The following is a 23,405-nucleotide window of genomic DNA, read 5'->3' as shown; positions in this document are numbered from 1 at the left end:
ATTTATATTTTGTTACTGATTTTGTTTTACCACATGACTGAGGTGTTCTTTCTTCTGTCTGTGCGTTCTGTGCAGGTGCAGGCCACTTTGAGCCAATCGGATGACTACACCGTCAGACAGTGTGATGGCTGTGTTTATACTCTGTGTCTGTGTGGGGAAGAGTCTCACACATTCAACTGGATTGTGACACCTACCACTCTGGGTGAGTCACACCGTATTCACTTCACTCAGATCTACCCAGTTAAGCCCTGTCGAAACACATTTCCCTTTTCACCTGCTCAGAGCTACAGGCCTGTGAGCGAGTTTGATGTTCAAAAAACATTCTTTTGAAACTCCTCTCCTCTTTGTTCACTCGTTATGGTAGTCTCTTAACAGCGCACACTGTGCTAGGCGTGTATTTTATGGTTTCCTTTGTTAATGGATAAATAAATATTTGATTTGGCTAGCTAGCAGTGAACAGTCAGAGATGCCAAGTGAGTGTTGGCACAATGGGGTGAGAAGGAAATGTGAGAGAGTGCCATTTATCTTTACGTTGCCACAAACATTATCTCTGCTGTCGGGCAGAAATCACTCAGCAACTCTAAAATGTTCATTTTTCAGGAAATGGAAAAAAAAACATCCAGCTCAAGTGGAGTTAGGCGGTTTTGGCCCAATGCGCTTTTTAATACTTTTCATTGGTTAGATTTTTTTTTAACCAACACACAGAAGTAAAGGGTGTTCAACAGCACAGTTAAAAAAAATAAAAAAAATACAGAAAACTGTGGCATATTTTGGTCATACCTGTAGTTGCAAATGGTTATTTAATCATGATTCATTCATAATTAATCTGACAAATTAATTATTAATCTGTCATTAATCTGATTATATTTTAATGATTTGACAGCCCTAGAATACATTTTAATCATTTGACAGCCCTTGTGTGTGTGTGCGTGTGTGTGTGTGTGTGCACGCGCGCGCGCATGAACATACAGTGTACCGTGTGTGTGTATATAAATATACACTGTATATACTAGAGGTTCGGGCCGCTATGCGGCCCTCACATCTAGCAGACATGCTGTCTTCCTCAGTGATTTCTATTTCCTACAGTTACAGCACCTCCACACCCACATAGATGTTCAGATAAAAACAGCATCTCTTTCACAGGCATGTAGTCAAGGTAGGACCCGGTTTAAGTCAAGATAACTGGTGTGAATCATGCGCGCTGACAGCTCAGTCCCTCGCCGCCCGCCTAAAGAACCAACTTGTTCTCCTAACGTTGATCTTTGCACGGCCCCGAAACCCCAGGATTTTCAGGCCTGTCAGCCTCCATCAACGGAGATGAAGACAACGATCTGGGATGAATACCTGATTGCACTTTGCCCCCCCCCCATCCCCCCCGCGCGTCCTCTGAGGAGCGCTGACAATCACTTGTACTAACGAGTCAGGTAGTCTCTTTCTCTGACGAAACGCGAGGAAACCTCTCTCCTCTCCAGAGGGGGCATGAGATGTGTGGTTGTCCTCTGTGATCGTGATTGAAGGAGGTTAGAAGGTAGGATTGAAGCAGGGTAAGAGTTATAGGGGAGAGGAGAGAGAATGAGTGAAGGGGGATTTATTTTTATTTTTTGCTTCATTCTTCTATTTCAGGGGTCTTCAACAGGGGGGTCCGGGACCCCTAGGGGGTCCTCAGAGTTACTACAGGGCGGGGCCACCAAATCTTTGTGTGATAGGATCATTATTTTCAATGAACAATTGAACCCTCGCATCTCTATTTTGAGGAGAACTAGCGCGAAGCTATTTTTGGCAAATAGGTTTGGTCTAGAGACTGAAAAGGTCAAAGTATCGCCAATTTAAGTCGTTAAAGAGGTGTTGCCATGATTTCCCCCCCTCTAAAACATGATTATCAGGTATTATGATTATACTAGGAGGAAGATTTTTTCCAAAGTATACAGAAAGAGTTAAAATTGGGGTTTTATGTGGCCACACCCCCAGTTCATTAAGTATGCATGGATGTCATGGTGGGTGGTGACCCAGCTGAAGTTAGCCACACCCCACAGTGTTGGGTGAATGGTAATTAGGGGAGGAGTTGATACTGTGACATAGTAGGTATGTGTGTTTTTTAACTGACACTTTTGACCACAAGGTGGCAGCCTCCAAGAGAAAACAAACAAATACCAAGAGAATACATAATTGCTCATAAAAACCACACCAGGGGGTCTAATGAAGTACTTTCAACCTCCTAGACACATGAAAAACAGAAAAAGTACAAAACTATGGCACCACCTCTTCAAATGTCTGAAAAAACACATTAACACAAATCCAACATAGACTAATGACAGTGCTTTCATGAAATCTATGAAAATCTGCAACACAGTTTTATACAGTATTGCTTTATCTTCCTCTCAGTTAAGGGGTCCTTGGCCTAAAAACGTTGAAGACCCCTGTTCTATTTTACATACATTTGGTGGTTTTACATAAACCAAAATGGCTCGCAGCTCTACATTTCAATGCTTGCCGGAAAAGCTCTCCTGTCAGTACCTGAATCCAGTTTTATCTCTATTCCCTGTCTCATTAAAAAAAAGTACTCACACACACCTCTTTTCCTTACATACCTCTGTTTGCGTCGTGGTTTGCTAAAGCGGATTAAATTATGTAGACTACTGTAGCATGTAAACTAAGCTAATACTTTATGCGGTGGCCATAGATTTGTTGTTAGTTCCTATAGGGTGGACATAGATATGTTGTATTGGTTAATTAGTTCCCATATGGTGGCCAACCTGTAGGTCAGTTTTGCCTTAATTCCCAGGCTCATTATTTCCCATTAAACTCCAAACGGAATGAAAACAACTTCCCAAGATGTCAAGTTTGGTTAATGACGGTAATCTATCCCCATGAATGCAATATGTTCATGTTTTATAAAGGTTGACTAAAATATTTAGTCTGTTTTGAAATATTCAAGTGAAGGTTCAAATAAGGGAAATTGGTGGTAAAATTCTAAAGGTAATGCAAATTGCTGGAGGTAATTGAGAAACACGCGGAATGGAAGAAAATGAGCTGGATGATTCTCCATACGTTAATAAAACATTAGGAGAGAGATGTGTGGGTGAGTTGCCATGGTGCAACAGTAAATGGAAGCCGAGGAGAAAGAGGGGAAGGAGGAAGAACATGGAGACTTTAATCTATAAGGAGGGAAATACAGATTAGCCTAAATACACAGATTGAGTGATGGTGTGTCAGCAGAACGAACAGTAATCAATGTGTGTGTGTGTGTGTGTGTGTGTGTGTGTGTGTGTGTGTGTGTGTGTGTGTGTGTGTGTGTGTGTGTGTGTGTGTGTGTGTGTGTGTGTGTGTGTGTGTGTGTGTGTGTGTGTGTGTGTGTGTGTGTGTGTGTGTGTGTGTGTGTGTGTGTGTGTGTGTGTGCAGGTAAGGTGAGTCTGAAGGTCAGTGCTGAGGCCCTAAGGACAGAACAGCTGTGTGGTAACGACATCGCCACGGTCCCTGAGAAAGGACAGAAGGACACAGTGATCCGTCCCCTGCTGGTGGAGGTCAGTCTCTGAAAATAAAATGAAATGCATACTAGGCCGAAATATCTAAAAAAGCTCTTCATCAGACGGTGTGTTTAGCTCAAAACATCACAGCAGCACGTAGATGCAATAAGGTATGTTATTACATGGATGGTTGAATGCTTGATTCTGATTGGTCAAGCGCTGAAATCAGCGGTGAATTATAGGTGAATAATGACCGCTGCGCTCTATAATGCACCGCTGCCTAATCAAAGGCTCAGATCACCTGCTGCATTCAGGCTGCGCTGCGTGAGTCTAGTGCTGTATCCAACATGTCAGCCATGTAAACAAACACACAGTGTAATTTACAACAAAACTTTGCTCTCAAGAATGTTTTTAAAAACATTTCAGGCGAGAAATAGACGAAGCAGTATCAGAAAATGGATTCTATTTTGATCAGAACCTCGTTTTCCAAGGCAACCAGTGTTGCGCTGGGGGACGATCAGCCAACACTTTCAGCAGTCTGTTAACTGCTTTGTTTGGTCTTTAGTTTTTAGTCAAATTATTAATTGTATTGTGTAGCCGATGTAATGTAAAGTGCTATAACGTCTTGCTGCTTGGTCATTATGGATTAATATGGACACTCGAGTACAGAGCTTGTGTTGAATCTCTCTGTGTGTTACTTAGAGTACATTGGATAAAAGTGATACAAGAAATGTATAATGTCTAATTTATTAATGTCTTTTGGTTTTCACCAGGCTGAAGGAGCACCAGAGACCAGCACCCACAATGCATTCCTCTGTCCTGCAGGTCAGCATTCAGAGACATTAAACACACATCAATTTGATGATGATGAAGTTACTATTGATTGGCTCTATTATATATTTTTAACCATTTGACCCTAACATCCCCGTTCTAGGAGACATTTCCAGAAAATGTGAAGATCTACTGTACAAGCTTGTAGATCGGCAATTTTGGGGCGATTATGTAATAATTGTTGAGGGTTACAAACATTTTCCCCATTACTACATATAGCGTAATTGTGTGATCTAATCATTCTTGAAATCTTGAACACCACACAACGCACACATTCTCCCAAAAAGTATAAACAACCCCTTGGAATGAAGTCTTCTTTTCTAAATGTGACCCTCTGACCCCAATGTCTCCCTGTCTCCCAACCCTTGCCTTTCCTCTGCAACCCCTAACCCACCCTCTACCCACCAATCCATGTGTCTGTGACCTCTCGTTGTGTCGGTGTGGTGCAGAAGGTAAACCAGTGGAGGAGGTCATCTCTCTGCAGCTCCCTGAGAAGTTTATAGCCGGCTCACCCAAGGCCTTCGTCTCCGTACTGGGTCAGTAAGATCTACAGTTAAACTCAATAGTTGTACACACATCAAGGTAAAATGTGTGAATTTGGTAAATCATTTATATAGCACCTTGTATACACCTTTTTAAGTGCGTTGCAAAAAAAGACACAATATGTCCATATACAGTATGGGCATTCCCATATATGGGCTTAATATTGATGACATCAGGGATCTCCATATATGGGCAGAAAAGGGACAAGGACAGAATCCATTTGCAAGTGTGACTCACGTCGCAACAACCACACTGGTTATCATGAGACTGACACAATATGTCCATATATAGGCATTCCCAGATATGTGCTTAATATAATATTGATGACATCAGGGAACTCCATATATGGGTTGCCATGACGCGAGTCACACTTGCACATGAATTCTGTCTTGGCCATATATGCCAGGTTTTGATACTAAATGCGACTTACGGGCGCAAATATTTACACACTTGCACAGACACACAGACTACCCAAATATGGATACGGTAAAATCAACATTATTCAGAGCAAATCTGCATATATTTATTGGAACAAATTGCTTTCAAGGACATTCCAGCCCCCGTTCTCTGGGGTGGAAATCTGACCGTAATCTTCCATGAACATGATTCCTGCCCCTATCATCTCATTCCTATTCATTCTCTGCTCATTTTTGTACTAGATTAAAAGGGAACTTTGCTGATATTTAACATCAATCCAATTGTTCTGTTGTGAGGAGTTGCCGCATTGTGTCAAGAGCTCATATTGGAAAATCAATGAAAATGTTTCAACAAGGTTTGTGTAGGTGTTGGGAAGAGCTCCCCTTTAATACTAGGTAAATGGTCCTGTTCTGCAGTACATCATTCTTCACACTGGGCCTGAAGATTTTGAGAAAAAATCTAATTGCGATTTTTCTGACAGATATTGCGATTGCGATTCTTTCGCAATATTTTTTAAAGTAGGGTAAGTGATAGTATTTTTGGTTAAAACTTTTTTTTTTTTTTTTTTTTTTTGAAGCACTATTTTCTTATAAATTCACTTTAGCCTACCATAAGTCAAGCTTAAGTTGAATATTTATTGGGTAATACATTTAAAAAGCATCTGCGTATTACCAACTAGTTCAGTTCAGTTATATTTAGAACATTTTCCCTTTTATTGTGCTTATTAGCAATATAAAACGTTTTTATATTCAGAAAAATCTCTGTAATGCTATAGACTGACTGTTATTATTGTCAAGGAAAATTTTACCTTATATCGCTGCCTTGCTTTCATTATGCTCAAGGCAAAAAAATGCACTTATGACACCATGTTTCACACAATGGTTCACACAATGGTGCAAAGTAACTACCGTAAGTACATTTTTTCCAAACATTTTGATACTTTTAAAGTACATTTTGATGCCAATATTTTAAGTACTTTTACTCGAGTAGGCCTACAGTATTGATACTTTTACTTAAATATAAAATGTGAGTATTTTTTCTCACATGTTACCGTCGCAAAAGAAAATATCCCTTTCAGTTTCACTTTCAACATTACGGCAAATGAAACAACAGCTTTTATCTATGCACAAGATTTAAGGACATTATAACATTCGCTATCTGCAGACATGGAGTAGCCTACTTTGTTGGAACGGAAATTACAGCTTTTATCACAACAACAACGTCATTTCGGCTAATTGTGCGTGCTGAATTGAAAGACAGTCAGATGCTGATCTGATGGTTTTGGCTGGCTGCATACTGTGCATAGACCGTTGCAGTGGGTCAGACCCATCGGGTCAGACTCGCTGCTGCCATTGCATGATATGATGAATATTATGTAAATAAATTAAAATCGCGGCCTTTGCGAATTGCTAATCGCATGGTTCCAAATCGTGATTTCGGTTTAGAAGCGATTAATCGTTCAGCCTTACTTCACACAACACACATACACGGTAACACACCTGCTGCACACATATCTCATCTATGTTTGTCCCTTGTATGTTTAGTTTTGTACTTATCTTCTGTTGCCAAATGTTATTTCCCTCCCCTCCCCATTTAATATAACTTAATTCACAGTTTCCCAACAGTGGGTCGGGACCCATTTGTGGGTCGTGGACAATTTTGTATGGGTCCCTTTATGTTTTTGTATAAAGTTTAATACATTTTGTTTTTAATTATATTATTTAAAAAAAATAATCTAAAAACATTCGAAGAAACAATTTATGTCTGCTCTACTCATTAATATATTTTTTTATATCCTAGATTTTATCCACTTAATAATACATACTGTACATTGATACATACTGTACATTTGATCTAATCATGTATTTATGTATTAACCTTCCCTAGGTGATCTGATGGGAAGAGCCATGAAGAACCTGGACAAGCTGCTGGCGATGCCGTACGGCTGTGGAGAGCAGAACATGGTGCTGTTCGCTCCCAACATCTACATCCTCAGATACCTGCAGAGCACCGGGCAGCTCACCACAGACATCCAGGACAGGGCCACGCGCTTCCTGGAGAGTGGTGAGCACAGAACCTAACTTTAAGCCACGGGTCTTCAACGTTTTCAGGCCAGGGACCCCTTAGCTGAGAGAGAGATGAAGCAGGGACCCCCACTACATAATGTACAAAATTGTGTTGCAGAAGAAAGATTTTCATAGATTTCTTAGACAGCTTAGACTTGTTTGACAGCACTATCATCATGTTGGTGTAATGAGTCTTTTCAGACATTTAACCACTTGAACCATCAAATACTTTAGTCTGCTCTTCTTTGACAAAAATAGCTGATCTACAAGCTTACAACGCCTCGCAACGCAAGGCGTTGTAAGCTTGTAGATCAGCTATTTTTGGGTAATGTTCCATTCAGATTAAGGAAAGCTAGGGTTCAAGTGGTTCATGCAAAAAACATGATCCTATCACACAAAGATTTGGTGGCCCCCCTGTAGTAACTCTGAGGACCCCCTAGGGGTTCCGGACCCCCTGTTGAAGACCCCTGCTTTAAGCTGTTCATCATACAATGGTATTGACCAAGATAGCAGATCTACAAACTTGCAGATAGATTTTATTTACATCTTTGTAAATTTTAATAACACATCATAAAAGGACATTATTATAATACAACAAAAACAAAGGCGTTGTCAGGTGTTGTAGATTTGTTGCTGTTTTCAGCAAAGAGATCTGGGGCCCTATTTTTGTCCATGCCTTACCCCTTACCCCTAAACTCTTTTGCCATTTTTTCAGTATTTTGAAAAATATATTGAAATAGCTGATCTTCAAGCTCACAACATGTCGATGTAGATCGGCTATTTGAAGTTTTTTGAAATGTTTTTCAAAATGGTGAAAATAAGTTTAGGGATAAGGGGTAAAGGCCCATTCCCACTGGGCCAGATAACAGATAAAAAAATCTCTTTCTCCAGTCTTTTCCATTCAAAGTGGATGGTAGATACAGATAAAAAAAAATATTTGCCACAGATAAAAGTATCTGTGGTAAATATCTGTGGTAGATATTATTTTTATCTGTATCTACCATCCACTTTGAAAAAATATCTGGAGAAAGAGATTTTTTATCTGTTATCTGGCCCAGTGGGAATGGGCCTTAAGGCATGGACGAAAATATAGCTCTTAGTGTAGAGGGGAAACTAGAGTATCGGGTTTACTTTACGGGATAGTATCAATTACTCACCCCATGGAGACTTGAATTCATGGATTTTTGTTTTTGTGGCATTCCTAAGACAATAATTTGATGACCAGCAGTGGTTCCCTATGGAGACACAAAGAGTCTGCTTTGTTTGTTCCTCTATGCCTGGAGACACAAAGAGCCTGCTTTGTTCCCTTTGGAGACACAAAGTCCTCAAATTATTGGATAAGAATGCGACAAAAACAAAAGAAATATCCATGAATTCAAGGTGGTGAGTAATTGATCGAAAAAAGAAAAAAAAAAGTCATTTTGAGGTTGAACTATCCCTTAAGTATAGGGTTTACGTTCTAAAACAAAGAGTGGTTAACCACTCTTTGGCCATGAATGGTTGGCCATGAATTCAGGACCTCATGTGTCACATACTGTTCTTACATCTGAGTGAGTTGATCTTTTTGTTGTTGTTGATACACTGCATGTTTATGGGTGATATACAGGTTATCAGAGACAGCTCAACTATAAGCATGATGAAGGCTCCTACAGCGCCTTCGGGAAGAGCGACAAATCTGGCAACACTTGGTCAGTATGATGAGTCTCAGTGATTCTGTGAGCCACACTGTTATTCTGAGTAGCATTCAGAATAATGTTCCAATCAGTAGGCCTTATGTTAATTCCACGTAGGAACTGTCTGCTAATTTCTCTGAAGACCCATTCTAAAATGCATTAATAAAGGCCTCATTTTTGGAAAATGTAATGGCCAACACACTTGAAATATTTGACCAATTTTGACTATTTGCTGTACACATTGTGCATCCATGTAAAATACGGTAAATGATTTTGTGTGTAAATGTTAAGATGCAGCTCTGTGAGGGTGTAGATCTGTGGGTGTAATGTGTATCTCTGTGTGGGTTCACAATATTTATCTGTGGAACTGAAAATGTAATTCCTCAGCTCCTACAATTCCAAGTGCTTATTAGGTAGGGGTGGGGGGGTCCCCGGAGTATTTTGGGGAGTCACAGCCTGAAAAGGTCGAGAACCACTGTAGTAGAACATGCACAAAAAGATTGGACGTCAGGTGATTAATTAGCCCACAGGATTTATTATTAAGGTGTCAAGGTGAGCGATGGAGTTTGAGTGGAGCAGTGGGACTCTCCTTGAGTGGCTAGCAGATCGTGAAAAGAGTGGGATCTCCCCCACGTTCAACCCTGATTGATTGAGTGAATACTTTATTAGTCATAAATGCAAACAGCACGAGGTACAGTCAGACATTTTATGCTAAAAGACACAAAAAAGGTCCTGGTGACTTGTTTCCATTGTGGTCCTATGTATTCAATTAATCAACATAGCATAAAAATAACACAATAATACATTTCAACAACTAATACAAAACACTGTATGTACAACGGAGAAAAAGGGGGAAAATGTCAGCAGCGAATGACATCTCCTCTCACGACAACTTTGCTCACGTGCTCTGGCATCTAGGTCTATGATTATATCTAACGTGTAACAGTGTATGGGTGAAGTGTGTAGCAGTGTATGGGTGTCGTTGTGAATGGGTGTAGCGTATGGTGTAAGATCATGTTGGGTCGCTGTGGGTACGGGCAGAGCCAAAATGTGAGCCAGCGCTCCATTTGCAGCTGTTATATAATCGCCATGAAAGCAGGGTTCATTTAAAGGTTACCACAACCATTAGTCATGGTCAGCTTTGTTTTTCTAATGTGTGTGTGACGCGCGCGTGCGTGCGTGCGTGTGTGTCCGTGTGTGTGTCCGTCCAGGCTGACTGCCTTTGTGATGAAGTCATTTGCTGGGGCCAAGCCATTCATCTTCGTGGACCCCAACCACGTTAGAGATGCCAAGTCGTGGCTGGCTTCTCACCAGCGCAAGGACGGCTGCATCAACTCAGTGGGGAAACTGTTGAACAACGGCATGAAGGTTTGTGACCTGCAGGTAGCTGACAGGGCATAGCGGTGAATGAATGGGTGGACATGCTTTTGGCAGAGCCCGGAAATCTGCTGCCGACGATTATAACTTCCTGGGTTCCATTCTGGCTCAAGACCTCTTCTGTTGAAGGTCATTAACACAGCAGCACTTGAGCTGTGGGATATCCCTAAAACACACACACACATGCACGCACAGACACAGGCCTTTCCAAATGAAATAGTTACAGTTCGCTCAGCAGTGCAATGAAATGCTTACTTGCTGATGACCATAACGCAAGTACAGAGAGTGTATGTAAATGTTCTGAATATTTAAAAGTTAAACATGTATGTATTGTACTGTACATACAGTAATATATGACAATGGATAATAGAATACAACTATATATTATAACATAATATCATAGAATGTATGCAAACTGAAAAATAAACATGAATTTGTCTTGAAGACATCCTTGCATACAAAGTAACTGCGGCGCGAAAACATTCAAGTCACTTCCTGACTTGCCCCTACGTAATTGGTGACGTTTTGGAAATCCAGCTCAAACAGGATGGTAGCCAGACGGAGAAGCAAAGTTAAAAGACGTCTCTATTCCAGGCTAGGTATCTTCACTCCAGATGGAAAATCCCAACTGAGGATACGTTCGCTTCCCCCCACCAACGCTGACCAGTGTGACCAAATGCAGCGATTCAAGCTAATAGATATGTTCTCTTTTGGTGGGAACGCACCTTTACAGCCGTTTCACTGATGGCTGTTTTCTGCAGAAGTTTCCAGAGTATGGGACGTTCAGGGGCAGAAGTGTTAACTGTAGTGTTACAGTAGGAAAGTGTCTCTGAGTCTAGCCTGTAAACATAACTCTAACTGTTGCTGGACCACGGTGGTTCTGTCTACAGGGAGGAGTGAGTGATGACATCTCCCTGACAGCCTACATCACAGCTGCTCTTCTGGAAGTGGATCCCGACACAACAGTGAGTTTCTACATCATGCTGAACCTTCTGGTTCTGTTTCTTACAGACTGGTACAAACATTTGTGGAATTTCTTAGATTTGTTTGTTTTAAAATGTATACAATTATTAAAGAAAAGAAAAGAGAAAAAAGGGAAATATATGATTTTGTAGGAAAAGAAAATGGGATTTTTTTTGAATACCAAACAAACTTTTCCCAAATATGCAAAAGTACACTGCATCAAGGGGTTTATTGGGTAGGCCCTAAAATGATGCCCTTGAGTGCGGGGAATTTTGGGTTAAAACTTTTTCCGGTTTGATAGTTCCGGCCAAAGTGTAGTCTGTGACTACCTGATGACTACAACATGACGTAGGTTTTTCCACTCCCGACCGGATCAGAAACCCTAAATGCTACTGGATCCCAGGCTAAATGATCAATCAATTGACTTTTTGTGTGTATGCGAATATTATATTGCTGTTTATTACACTTTGTCCTCAAATTGTATATCTGTGATATCGTGTGTGAGAGTGTAACAAGTTAGCTTAAAGGTGATACACCATGAAATTTAACTTTTCTTATTTTAAAACCTTTTTTTGGGGTCCCACCTTCTATCCTCACAAAGTCCCATTTCTGACCGCTGTGTCTTTCTCTGGTTTTGGGAAGGCAGAGGTTAAAAGCATCCCACGGGTTCTCAAAACAGGCTGTCCAGATTTGCTGCCGTCGCTGACGTCATCGACGGCCGTTTTTGAAGATTTTCTTTTTTTTTTTTCAAAAAGATTTTTTTTTCAAAAACTTTTTTTTTTCAAAAAGATTTTTTTTTTTCAAAAAGATTTTGGGGGGGTGGCGCAGTTCAGGCCAAAGGTGGTACTGCAGCTGAAAATGCTCTGAGAGCCATTAAAAATGAGAGAGGCTCTCTATTCAGGAGTGGTAATTTAGCCTCAAACCTTTTGAAAAACGTTTTTGGGACATAAACTTTATGACATAAATACTTTTTAAATGCATGGTGTATCACCTTTAAAATTTGGCGTAGGCCTATTTGCGAATTGCGATGGTCAATAAAATGAAGTCCTCTCTTGTGTGTTGCATCAGGACCCTGTGGTAGAGAAGTGTCTGGACTGCCTGAAGCAAGCGGTAGCAGGTAAACTGGACAACAGGTACACCACAGCCCTGTTGGCCTACACCTTCACCTTGGCTGGGAACCAGGACATCAGACTCAAACTCATCACCTCCCTGCACCAACAGGCCATCACTGGAGGTAGGGCAGCAAAGTGTTGTATTGATGTATACTTAGTTGCACACCAGTGTGTTGTGCACCAAAGATACATGTATATCTGCTATTTTCGGCACATAGCCTAGCACAGTGGTTCTCAACCTGTGGGTCAACAAATACAAATCCTTCCTTGCCATTTAATACAAATTTAATTTTAGGTACAAATACAGCAGGCAGGGATACAGAAATGTAAAAGTTAATGGCCATAAACAATAACTCTCTTGTAATCGTACCTAACAGATGGCAGTCGTCACTGGGAGAGGTCCGACGGCCCCAGTAAAAGACTGGATTCCCTGGCGGTGGAGATGACGTCGTACACACTGCTGGCCTTGCTCTCCGGTAACGCCACCATCCCTGACTTTGGCCTGGACTACGCTGCTGGCATCGTCCGATGGCTGGCCCAGCAGCAGAACCCCTGGGGTGGCTTTGCCTCCACACAGGTAGCACACAGTCTTCTTGACGCTTAAAGGAGTAGTTCACCCCCAAAATGACTTTTTTTCTATTGATTAGTCACGCCATGGAGACTAGAGTTCAATAATATTTTTAGTTTTTTGTCACATTCCTAAGGCAAAATTTTGATTCGAGTAAATTTACCCCCATTGATTCCGGATGGGGACCCGTTTCGAAACGGGTCCCCATCCGGAACGAATGGTGGTAAATATATTGTTATCACATTTTTGTCTTAGGAATGCGACAAAAAACTAAAAATATTATTGAACTCTAGTCTCCATGGCGTGACTAATCAATAGAAAAAAAGTCCTTTTGGGGGTGAACTACTCCTTTAAACCCATAAGACATGAAAAATACCTAAAAATGTCTTCTAAAACTGTTTTCTGAAAAACTTATATTTCTTTATCTGTGGTGCTCAAAGTTTTCAAAGAACTCAAAGGACCCCTAGAATGATATGTATTTGACCGCGGACCCCCATCTCAAAATAATTTGTTCCAGGGACCCTGAGAAAGAAAGATTTGAGTTACAAATGTTGGCTTTTTTTTAAGATTTCAAGATTTTTCAAAAATCTGATCAGATCTACAAGCTCGCAGCGCAGCACTCAGTTCCAGGTCTTAATGGGTTAAACCCTTAAGAGTTACTTGAAACGCTTTTTTCTGTCTACACTAAATGTCTTTGACAAAAATAGCCGAGCACAACACGCTGCAAGCTTTTAGATCGGCTATTTGCTGGGGTTCAAGTGGTTAATTTATCATCATTGTTGAAGTAGAAGTCAGACCTTCATTACAAAACTTGGTGGGACCCGGGAGCAGACCGCATGGTGCATTGAGCACATACAGTAATTGTCTGCGCCATGGTTTGATTCCACGTGGAAACCTCTTGCTGCATGTTATTTATTTTTTTCACTTTACCCCGAGCTTCCTGTCTCTCCACACACATCTATATAAATCGCACACAGAAAGCCTAACTATGAATTTAAAGGACCATATCGTCTGTCTGCCATGTTCAGCCCACTGACTCGCGCTGTATGTGACATTGTAGCTGACAGTTTTGCCAGGATGCCATTGGAAGGCATTTATTCAGTACTCGAATAGACTTGACACAGCTTGAGATATCCAACACACAGAATGTCATTGCATGGTTATTTCACTTGTCCAAGTTATGGTGCATTATCTTTGCATTTTAAAGTGTGGATTGATTCCAAGAGTGTTGCTGGAGAAAATATATATTTATGACCTAAATTCTAATGCATATACTGCATAATATCATTTAGCCAACATTTACTCAATGATTCAGGTCAGTTCAGAACTACGCAGAAAAATGGAAACAAATGTGAATAAAAACAAATTAAGCCATCAATGTCTTTACTAAACCACCGTTCACATGTCATTGTCTATTTACAACCATTACCAAATTTGAGGTAGATTCGATGCTGTATTAAAAATATGAAATATGAAAAGTCTAAAAGATATTTAGCCTACTGTGAGTGTGCATGCAAAGTTTGACACCATCTAATCTCGGACACCGCTGGACCGATCAGACGGACGGACACATGGACAGGGGCAAAAACCATGCAGTAGTCTTTGTCTCCTGGCCCTCGGAAGACAAATATCCCTTTGTAATAGTAGTGAACTGGGCCAAAATGCCCGCACGACATGGGAGCATGTTGTTCATGAGGATATCTAGTGAGATACACACACCCCCACCCCTCACTCTCCTGCCTCTGTAACCCCTCTTCCTTTATCTTTGATGGCCAGGACACAGTGGTAGCACTTCAGGCATTGGCCCTGTTTGGCGCTGCCACCTACAGTCCCGGGGGAAACAGTATAGTGACGGTGAGCACCACATCAGGCCCGGTGACAGAGTTCAGAGTGGATGAGAGCAACAGACTGCTGTACCAGGAGAAGGAGCTGGCCCAGGTCCCATGGAACTACACCATCAGAGCGCAGGGAGAGAGCTGCGTCCTCACTCAGGTAACTAATAGTTCATAGCGGTAACCTAGAGATCAGGGTTTCTACGTCTAAAATGCCTCCAAATAATTTAGGAATTGATCAATATCACTTCACTTTAACCCTTGATACTTAGTAAAACGGGCTTGAGTTGCACTATACTTGTTGCGTTCTTTTTCAACCTACACCAAATCTCTTAACGTGACGCAATGTAAGCTTGTAGATCAGCTATTTTTTGGTGAATAGGGCTGCTGGGGTTCAAGTGGTAAATGCAAAAGAGTGATCCCATCATATAAAGATTTGCCCCACCGCGATGCATTGTGAGCTTGTAGTAGATCTGCTATTTTCACAATATTTGCATACTTTTGAAAACTTGAAATGGGACATTCAGCACAATGAGTACTTTTGCTTTTGGTACTTTAAGTACATTTTGATGCCAATGCTTTTGTACTTTTACCCAAGTAAATGTTGAATTCCGGACGTTAACTTGTAACAGAGTATTTCTACATTGTAGTACTTTTACTTAATTAACAAATGTACTTTTTCCCCACTGTTATGAATGATGTCTCATTGAGGACCTTTTCTCCTCAGATCGCCATGCACTACAACATCCCCCCTCCGCCAGACTTCTCTTCCTTCAACATCAGTACTTGTGTGGTGGCCAACTGCAACGCATCCAGACCTCAGCTCACTGTCACCGTGGGAGTCAGGTAAAGTGCAGAGCCGTCACGATGTAGCTCTGTATAACTGCTACTAACTGCTGTTCAACTTCACTAACTTAAAACCACTAGACTTGAAACGTGAAAAGATCAACTGCAGTCCTGTACATCACCGTTTCTCAACCTTTGGGCCTGGGGCCACTTGTGGGCTGTGAGGATATTGCAAGTGGGCCCCCAAATACAGTAATTGGCAAAATACTGTGATTTTAATGATAATATGACATAAAAGAAAATACTGTACAATTTCAAGGTATTTACTCTCTAAAAACTTGTGAAAAAATGTGTTAAACCTGGACCCTGATCCAGAAAAGGTTGATAACCACTGCTCTAGATCAGTCGTTCTCAACTTGTGGGTCGGAATTTTGGGAACCACTGCTGTAGACGAACCCAATAAATGTTTGATTTGATCCAAATGTTTTGAGCAGATACCAGGGCAGACGTGAGGAGACCAACATGGTTATCATCAACATGAAGCTGTTGTCAGGATACATCGTGGAGAAGAGCTCCATCACACTGGTGAGATGATCCACCATACTTCATTCACATTGTTACATTTGGATGTCGTTTGTTATGTTCAAGACTTATAGGCCAAAACATGAATCTGCCTGTTACAGCACCACCATGAGGCCGATTTATTGGGTGCCATTTCCTCCTTCTAGTGGAAATGTGCATGCTAAGTTTAAAGGCAATCGGACGCTGCGTTGTGTGTTGATGATTTTTGGCATTTTAAAAGCGGCCCACTCCTGCAAACTTTGGAGGCCAATCTTAGCTGATCAGGATGGAATATTAAGAATCTGACTGATCTGTCTTGATCACATGACTATAGAGATAATGTGTATTGTGTACCGATTTGCATCATGAATGGACAAAAGCTTTAGGAAAAGAAATGCAAAAATTGGCCTCTTGGTGGTGCTATAACAGGCCAATGGGAAATATTTGAGGCAGAGGTTCTGCTCTGGAACATGTGTGCAGAGTTTCACGGACAGACAGAGAAACACTGGTTTAGCAGATGATCAATCTTATGCAGAGAATCCTAAACCACAAGTGCTAAGCTTTGGTTCAACATTAGAACACAGACAATATTGCTTTGATCCTAAAAGATCACATATGTAATGGGGCGTAACTTGTTTATATTATTTACTTTGCTAATAATCATTATACCGTAATATGGAAATGCATGTTGATCATGGCAAGTGTAAAGGGGCTTTAGAATAAAGTTTTGGGGTCTGATTCAGGAGTTTTAATAGTTCAACTTGTTTAGTTAATCTACTTACTCAATGCTTGAGTGAGTTAATTGATTTGACTGACATCTTTATTGACAGAATGTGCATGTACTGTATAATAACCACATTTGTACAATCTGTCAAAAGGAGAAAACAAAGCTCAAGAGTAATTATTTCCTTTTGTGGTCCTTTGAGTGTACGTGCGTGTGTAAACTGAGTGCCACATGTGTAGCAGAGAGAATATTAATATTCTGTCAATTCTACTGTATATTCAAACATATTCAAACAATTTCCGGAACGAAAATACGGTCGACTAAAATATCAAAGACAACATGGGTATATGGAACCTGCTACAACTCAACACATTTAAATTACATTCGTTGACTGCCTAGAGTGATGTTTAGGCGACTCTTCAACCCACTGTGTCCTCTGTGTTTTCTATATAGTTGAAGAAAAGGCGTTTAGTGAAACGCGTCGAAGTAGAGGAAGGACATATCAACATCTACCTGGATGGGGTAGGTACACAGACACACACAACACACAATAAACACTAATATTGCAATAATATCAGAATCATTTGCACATGCCTCTGGCGTTTGCTGTGGAAAATCGGAAATAAGAAGGGCACTAATTGCATCTAATCCATTATCCTTGGTCACCAATCGACAAAGTTAATATAACAGCAGAGCATGTTGTCCTAAATGAAACTGAGCTAAATATATGACTATGAATATATGACTGAAGTTGTAATTGTGGAAACTATTATTGCAACACATGACACATTCTCTCGAGACAGAGTCATGATAGCTTACGCTTCTGAGGAAGATGGACAACCCGAGTGGGTGTTCCCCTTTCTTTGACGAAGGCTTGCCAGATTGCACATGACATAGTGTAGCCCTAGTGCAGGAATGTATGAAACAAGTGAGTTGAATACTGCTCCTGGTTGGTTGCAGATGAAGAAGGACTTTAAGACCTTCGAAGTGATTCTACAAGAGGACGTGCCTGTCAGGAACCTGATGCCTGCTGTTGTCAAGATTTATGATTACTACCAGACAAGTAAGAACCACGTCACTCTGCTCTCCTTCTATTCTCTTCAAGTTATTTTGTTATAATACCATTCATAGATGGATTTGGTTTATGCAAGTTATACGGTAACTCCAAAAAATAGCTACTGTATACAAATAAAGGTTATTCTAGGTCTAGGTCCTCAAAAAGAATAAAGTATGCAATTGACTTCCTTTTCCAAATGGACACAAAAAAATAACGTAATGATAGGTTAGCTATGCTGCAATATTTAGCTTCATATTATGATCCTTTGACTAGTAACTAGTAAGGAGTTAAAACAAAGCAGAACTCAAGATTTAGAAAAGTGTTTAAGTGCTTTTTCTGCTGTTCTCCATTGTTTACAGGTGACGAGGCAGTCACTGATTATACCTCCTCATGTGCTGAGAGTAAGTCCACCACACCATTGTAACATTGTAAATCCTTCAGTCTTAGGGCCGATGCATACTCCACTTTTAGAGCCGAATTTATTTCGGTTCAGTTCGGGGAGTCACAAAATCTCGGCAGCACCGAACACCCGACATAATGGCGGTACCCGCCCCCCGAACAACGTAACATATTGTAGTTTAGACAGAGTATGGCGTATGCATCGGCCCTTACGACCTTTACACATCGGGAGTGTTTGTTTTGTGCTTTTAATTCTTACTACTGTAAAACGACTTTTTGTATCATGTGTACATCCACACAGCAGGCGGAAAGCATAATTTTCTTTTTTAAAACAATAATTGTTTAATGTGACATATTCCTCACACTTCCAATGTTTTAAGAACCTTTTTATCTTAGTGATTTTAAAAGCTGTAAAAGTCACTGGATAATTGGATTGCTCTCATTTTACTTTGAATAATGCAGCTCTGCAAGTGAGATGGCAAGCATACTCACCGCCTCGTGTTGAGAGGTGTTGTGAGCATGTAGATCTGCTATTTTCACAATATTTCTGTGGAACCAAGTCACATGTAATACTTACAATTCCAAGTGCTTGTCAGGGTGGGGGGTTCCCTTTTAAAATATGATTATTTTGGGGGTGGCGGCCTGAAAAGGTTGAGAACCACTGATCTATGACATCAGCAGCAAGGGCTTAAAGGAGTAGTTCACCCCCAAAATGACATTTTTTTTCTATTGATTAGTCATGCCATGGAGAGTAGAGTTCAATAATATTTTTTGGTTTTTGTCGCATTCCTAAGACAAAAATGTGATAACAATACATTTACCCCCATTCGTTCCGGATGGTGACCCGTTTCGAAACGGGTCACCATCCGGAATCAATGGGGGTAAATTTACTCGAATCAAATTTTTGTCTTAGGAATGTGACAAAAACCAAAAAATATTGTTGAACTCTAGTCTCCATGGCGTGAGTAATCAATAGAAAAAAAGTCATTTTGGGGGTGAACTACTCCTTTAAGAGGAATTTAAATAGTAGGCATACAATATAACCTGACACTAATAAAGTGATGTTTTACAGGTGACACCGTCAATGAGCTGTAACATCCTGCTTGCCTCTCATTGGACCAGAGACTTGTTTGGGAGACGGTTCAGAGCTCCTGGAGGGATTTTAATTTCAGTCACGTTCCAACATCTTTATTTTTTAACTGTAGGGTCAAAGATTTTTACCCTTTTGAGGTTTTACATTTTGTGAGGTTTTACTTTGTGAGCTTTTAAATATTTCTTTCCCTTCATTTTTTTAATATAAATGTAGCTGTTGCATGGAAAACGTATCCTAGACCCGAATATGACCTGTTGATAACGATAGCATTTCATTGTTAAAGATCTGTGTACTAGAAATCAAGTGTCAGCCCCTTGTGACTGGAAATTGCATTAATATTCTGCAGGGTCCGTGTTCATTTCAAGAATTGTAGGCAGTGCTCTATAACAGTTTGTGATTTTTAATAGATTTGACAAAAATCCATATCCGCCATACATGAAAGTGCCATGTAACATACAGGGTACCGTTAACACAACATGGTCCGAGATTTGACTGTGTGTTTGTGTGTGTGTGTGAGTGTGTGTTCGTGTGTGAGAGTGCACTTGTGTGTGGTTGTGTATGAGAGATAGAGGATCTGTTTTTCCACAGTGTGGCAAAGTGATAGGTGAATATCTATGTTCTGCTGTATGTACCATGACCATAAAACCCAAATGTGATTGACTCTTGACAATAAAATTTCTAAAATGACAAAAAAAAAAGTACAAATACATTTCTTTTTTCATACAATACCGTCTCATTTCACTAATGAGCTTTTTTCCATCCAAGCATAAATTTTTTTTAAACAGTATTTAGTTTCAACACAGATATTTAGTCTATTTTCCATCTACCGTCCTCAGACGCAATTTAACAACCTTGCCCCTGCTGAATAGTTTGGTTTGCACACTTAACAGTGCAGGGGGTGGGGGGTTCAAGGCAAGGAGGAAATATATATTAAGGTCTTTTCACCAGTCTTTTTTAAAATCTGCTTAAAACATCATTGCTCACTATCGCAGGCACCATAACCATAAATTAAGACAGCTCATTTACTCACCGAACATCAGACACATGAAACTAAAACCGTTCCACATGCTCTTAATAAAAATGGACATCACAGCGTGGTCTTGTCCCCTCTATAAGACTTTCTTAGTAGGACATGTCCCTCTCCACTGCCCGACTGGATCGATTATACACCGTCAACATCTGTAGGCTTTACGATGTTGACACCAGGCTAGCTATAACCCCACGAGAACACGACGTCTTCCAAAGCTAACGAGACGTCCACATGCATTCAGGCCTCGTGACACACTGGGAGCTGAAACGTGAACAAACCAATTTCCTTTTCAGAAAAAATGAAAATGCTTGGTGATTTTTGTTTGCCAGTATTGTGGCTCTTGATAATTGAACTAATATATAATTCATCACGTAACCACAGTGTCACAGATCCCCCAGTGTGTACAAGACCCTCAAGGACAATTTATAACTTGTTACACGACGTTTCATGTCACTCGGCAAGAAAATGAAGAATTGTTACAGAGCGACATAAGGGTCGTGCAATAAAGTACAAATTAGCCTTTAGTATTTCTACCAGTAAATGACGCCACAGACTTCCCTTCCATCTACTACTGTGTAGATTCCTGTGCATGCAAATCCACATATCAATGTTCTGACAATAGAAATTAAAACCATACACAGTCCAGAGAGTCTCTGCTAGATAGACGTGATTCCATACAAGGTAACAAACATTTAAATCAAGGCACAGATCTGAATTGCATTTATCCATGTCACAACACTGGTCACAGATGTGGAGTAGTCTAGTCTAGTGCCCACTAGCTGTTGGTGATTTAGGCTGGCAGTGATAATTGGCAGCTCTCAAAATGGAGATTGCTAAGTTCAGACGCAGGACTTGGCGAATGACACGCACACACATTGATATGTGTTGTACACCTTCAGGTGGTGTTGGCGATGTGAACAACATAAAACCTGAGTTATACTTAAAGGTTCATGGGTGCACGCAGCACCAGTGCTCAAGTATAAATCAGGTTTAAGACAAACCGCGAGATCGTGTTCGCTATGTTCACAAATTGGCTGGAAATATGGAAACCGCAGAAGATGGGGGGGAAACTCCTGAGCTGCTGTCCAAAAATAATTCAAAATAAACTTGCTGAAATCTGTGTCAAACTGTAGTGAGTTCACTTTTATTTTTAAGTGTTGTGTACTCAGTACCCTATATATATGTATTTTTTTTTAAAGGTAACTAAGCCCTAAGGCCATGATACATTACACTGTACTGTATCGAGCCTTATGGCCTAGTTCAGAGTACAAGACTGTTCTAGACGGACTAGAACAAAGGTTTTCACCTTGAGGATTCCCTCACTTGGCTAAAGCACAACAGGTAGCTTTAACAGTATTTGCCCCACATAAATAATGTCTATTGTTACTAGATGTTACAGAACATCCCTGATCACGTATTGATCTTTATCCACTGTTATGCATTGCAAAGAATATTGTTTTTATCTTTTTTTTTAAACAACCTTTTTTGATTGCCGACAATTGTTTTCATTTCTATCAAAACTGGACATAAATACACTGGGAAACGCAACAGGTAATAAGCCACTGTCGTAGAAAACACATAAGTGTAATGTCATTTTGGCAATTTTCTCTAAAATGTGTAGAAAAAGAAGAAATAAGTAACTAAAATGCAGAAGGATTAAAAGAAGAAAAGCATATATCTCCTCCATTTGGCAATATAGAAAGACGAGTCTTGAACAGGTTGATATTTTGGTTTACATGCAGAAGGGTGTGTACACGTGTGTGTGTGTGCGCGCGCGAGCGAGCGTACAGTATACTGTACAATACATATATTATGTCCTCCAAGGGCTCCCTTTTCAATCCAAACAAAATCGAGTAGAAAACACGGGAGTGAAAACAAAAAATCTACATTGGAAAGATAAGATAAGAGAAATAAAAAAAGATGTCTGAACAAAGGTAACTTAAAAAAAAGGCCTTATTTTCCCTGTGGTGGTGGTGGGGGGGGGGGGGGTGACTGGTGACGAGATGGCCTAATAGATTCCAACATGGAAGAACCACCCTGGTGTTCACCTCGCCACAGCAGCATTGTGTGTGTGTGTGTGTGTGTGTGTGTGTGTGAGTGTTTCTTTTTCAGTTGAGGAACTGTGTGTAACCCTCCGCTCCTGTCACGATGACATCCATCCATATCCTCATGGCCTCTGGCGACGGAGCCACCATGTAGTACAGCCTGTCATGTGTCTTCACACAGAAGGTGAGGTTTGGGTTGGGACTCTAGGAGAGAAACGACAAGGGCATTCCGACATCAAAACCGTGTTACGATTCATGTGACTTTCACTGCTATCTCTTGTTACAGGGGCTAGACTGACACACACTTTAAACTGCACACACGCACGCACGCCTTAGCACTGCTACTGTATGCACGTGCACACATCTGGGAGTAACTCGGGAGGCAGCTGTTTTGGCAACACTGTGAGGCAGAAAGTCCATAGACGGAATAACGGAGCAACTTCTTGGCAAAGGGTTTCGCCGAGAAGAATACAATGTTCATATACACCACGTGACTTACTGTACTTTACAAGAATCATGACAAAGACTTCACTAATTTAGAGCTGCAATACTATGCAATCTCTTTTCTCTTTCCCTTCTTCAACATCTCTTTTGACTGATGTTCATTTAATACATCAAAGCAGGTAGGGATGCAACAGTTAATCGAGCTAATCAAATTTAACATGATTAAAACAAATCTGTTTGAATAAATAATATGTTTGTTTCCCCCAATAACATGTTGAGACTGTTGTATGACAAAGTATAACATAGGGCTTAATTAGAATAATCGGTTTAATCATTATTAAAAAGAAATACCATTATTTTTTGCATTGATTAAAAATGTACATTAAATCGCCAAGAAATTAACCAATGGTTTGCAATCCT

General features: G+C 40.5%; 2 protein-coding genes across 13 annotated transcripts in view; one reads left to right on the top strand and one right to left on the bottom strand.

The window, feature by feature from the left end:
• LOC308289309 (alpha-2-macroglobulin-like protein 1) overlaps positions 1 to 22,536 on the top strand; it is a 44,280-nt gene extending 21,744 nt beyond the window's left edge. The window contains exons 20-36 of one of the 2 annotated variants that reach the window (XM_080730957.1): positions 76 to 202; positions 3,400 to 3,521; positions 4,238 to 4,289; positions 4,745 to 4,831; positions 7,143 to 7,319; positions 8,928 to 9,009; positions 10,206 to 10,362; positions 11,262 to 11,336; positions 12,403 to 12,568; positions 12,824 to 13,023; positions 14,791 to 15,006; positions 15,574 to 15,692; positions 16,127 to 16,217; positions 17,371 to 17,439; positions 17,878 to 17,980; positions 18,334 to 18,375; positions 19,446 to 22,536. In XM_080730957.1, the coding sequence (XP_080587083.1) occupies positions 76 to 202; positions 3,400 to 3,521; positions 4,238 to 4,289; positions 4,745 to 4,831; positions 7,143 to 7,319; positions 8,928 to 9,009; positions 10,206 to 10,362; positions 11,262 to 11,336; positions 12,403 to 12,568; positions 12,824 to 13,023; positions 14,791 to 15,006; positions 15,574 to 15,692; positions 16,127 to 16,217; positions 17,371 to 17,439; positions 17,878 to 17,980; positions 18,334 to 18,375; positions 19,446 to 19,468 (1,908 nt within the window). In that variant the 3' untranslated portion in view covers positions 19,469 to 22,536. The remainder of the gene's footprint in view (positions 1 to 75; positions 203 to 3,399; positions 3,522 to 4,237; positions 4,290 to 4,744; positions 4,832 to 7,142; positions 7,320 to 8,927; positions 9,010 to 10,205; positions 10,363 to 11,261; positions 11,337 to 12,402; positions 12,569 to 12,823; positions 13,024 to 14,790; positions 15,007 to 15,573; positions 15,693 to 16,126; positions 16,218 to 17,370; positions 17,440 to 17,877; positions 17,981 to 18,333; positions 18,376 to 19,445) is intronic. The other variant, XM_080730958.1, reaches the window with a different exon arrangement.
• phldb1b (pleckstrin homology-like domain, family B, member 1b) overlaps positions 19,847 to 23,405 on the bottom strand; it is a 60,329-nt gene continuing 56,770 nt past the window's right edge. For all 11 annotated transcript variants that reach the window (XM_080730959.1, XM_080730965.1, XM_080730966.1 and 8 more), the window contains one exon: positions 19,847 to 22,745. In XM_080730959.1, coding sequence (XP_080587085.1) covers positions 22,605 to 22,745 — 141 coding nt within the window. In that variant the 3' untranslated portion in view covers positions 19,847 to 22,604. The remainder of the gene's footprint in view (positions 22,746 to 23,405) is intronic.

This window comes from Nannobrachium achirus, assembly GCF_963921795.1.
Source record: "Nannobrachium achirus genome assembly, chromosome: 8".
Lineage (NCBI taxonomy): Eukaryota > Metazoa > Chordata > Actinopteri > Myctophiformes > Myctophidae > Nannobrachium > Nannobrachium achirus.
The sequence above is the reverse complement of the archived record's forward strand: the minus strand, read 5'-3'. Positions and strand labels throughout refer to the sequence as shown.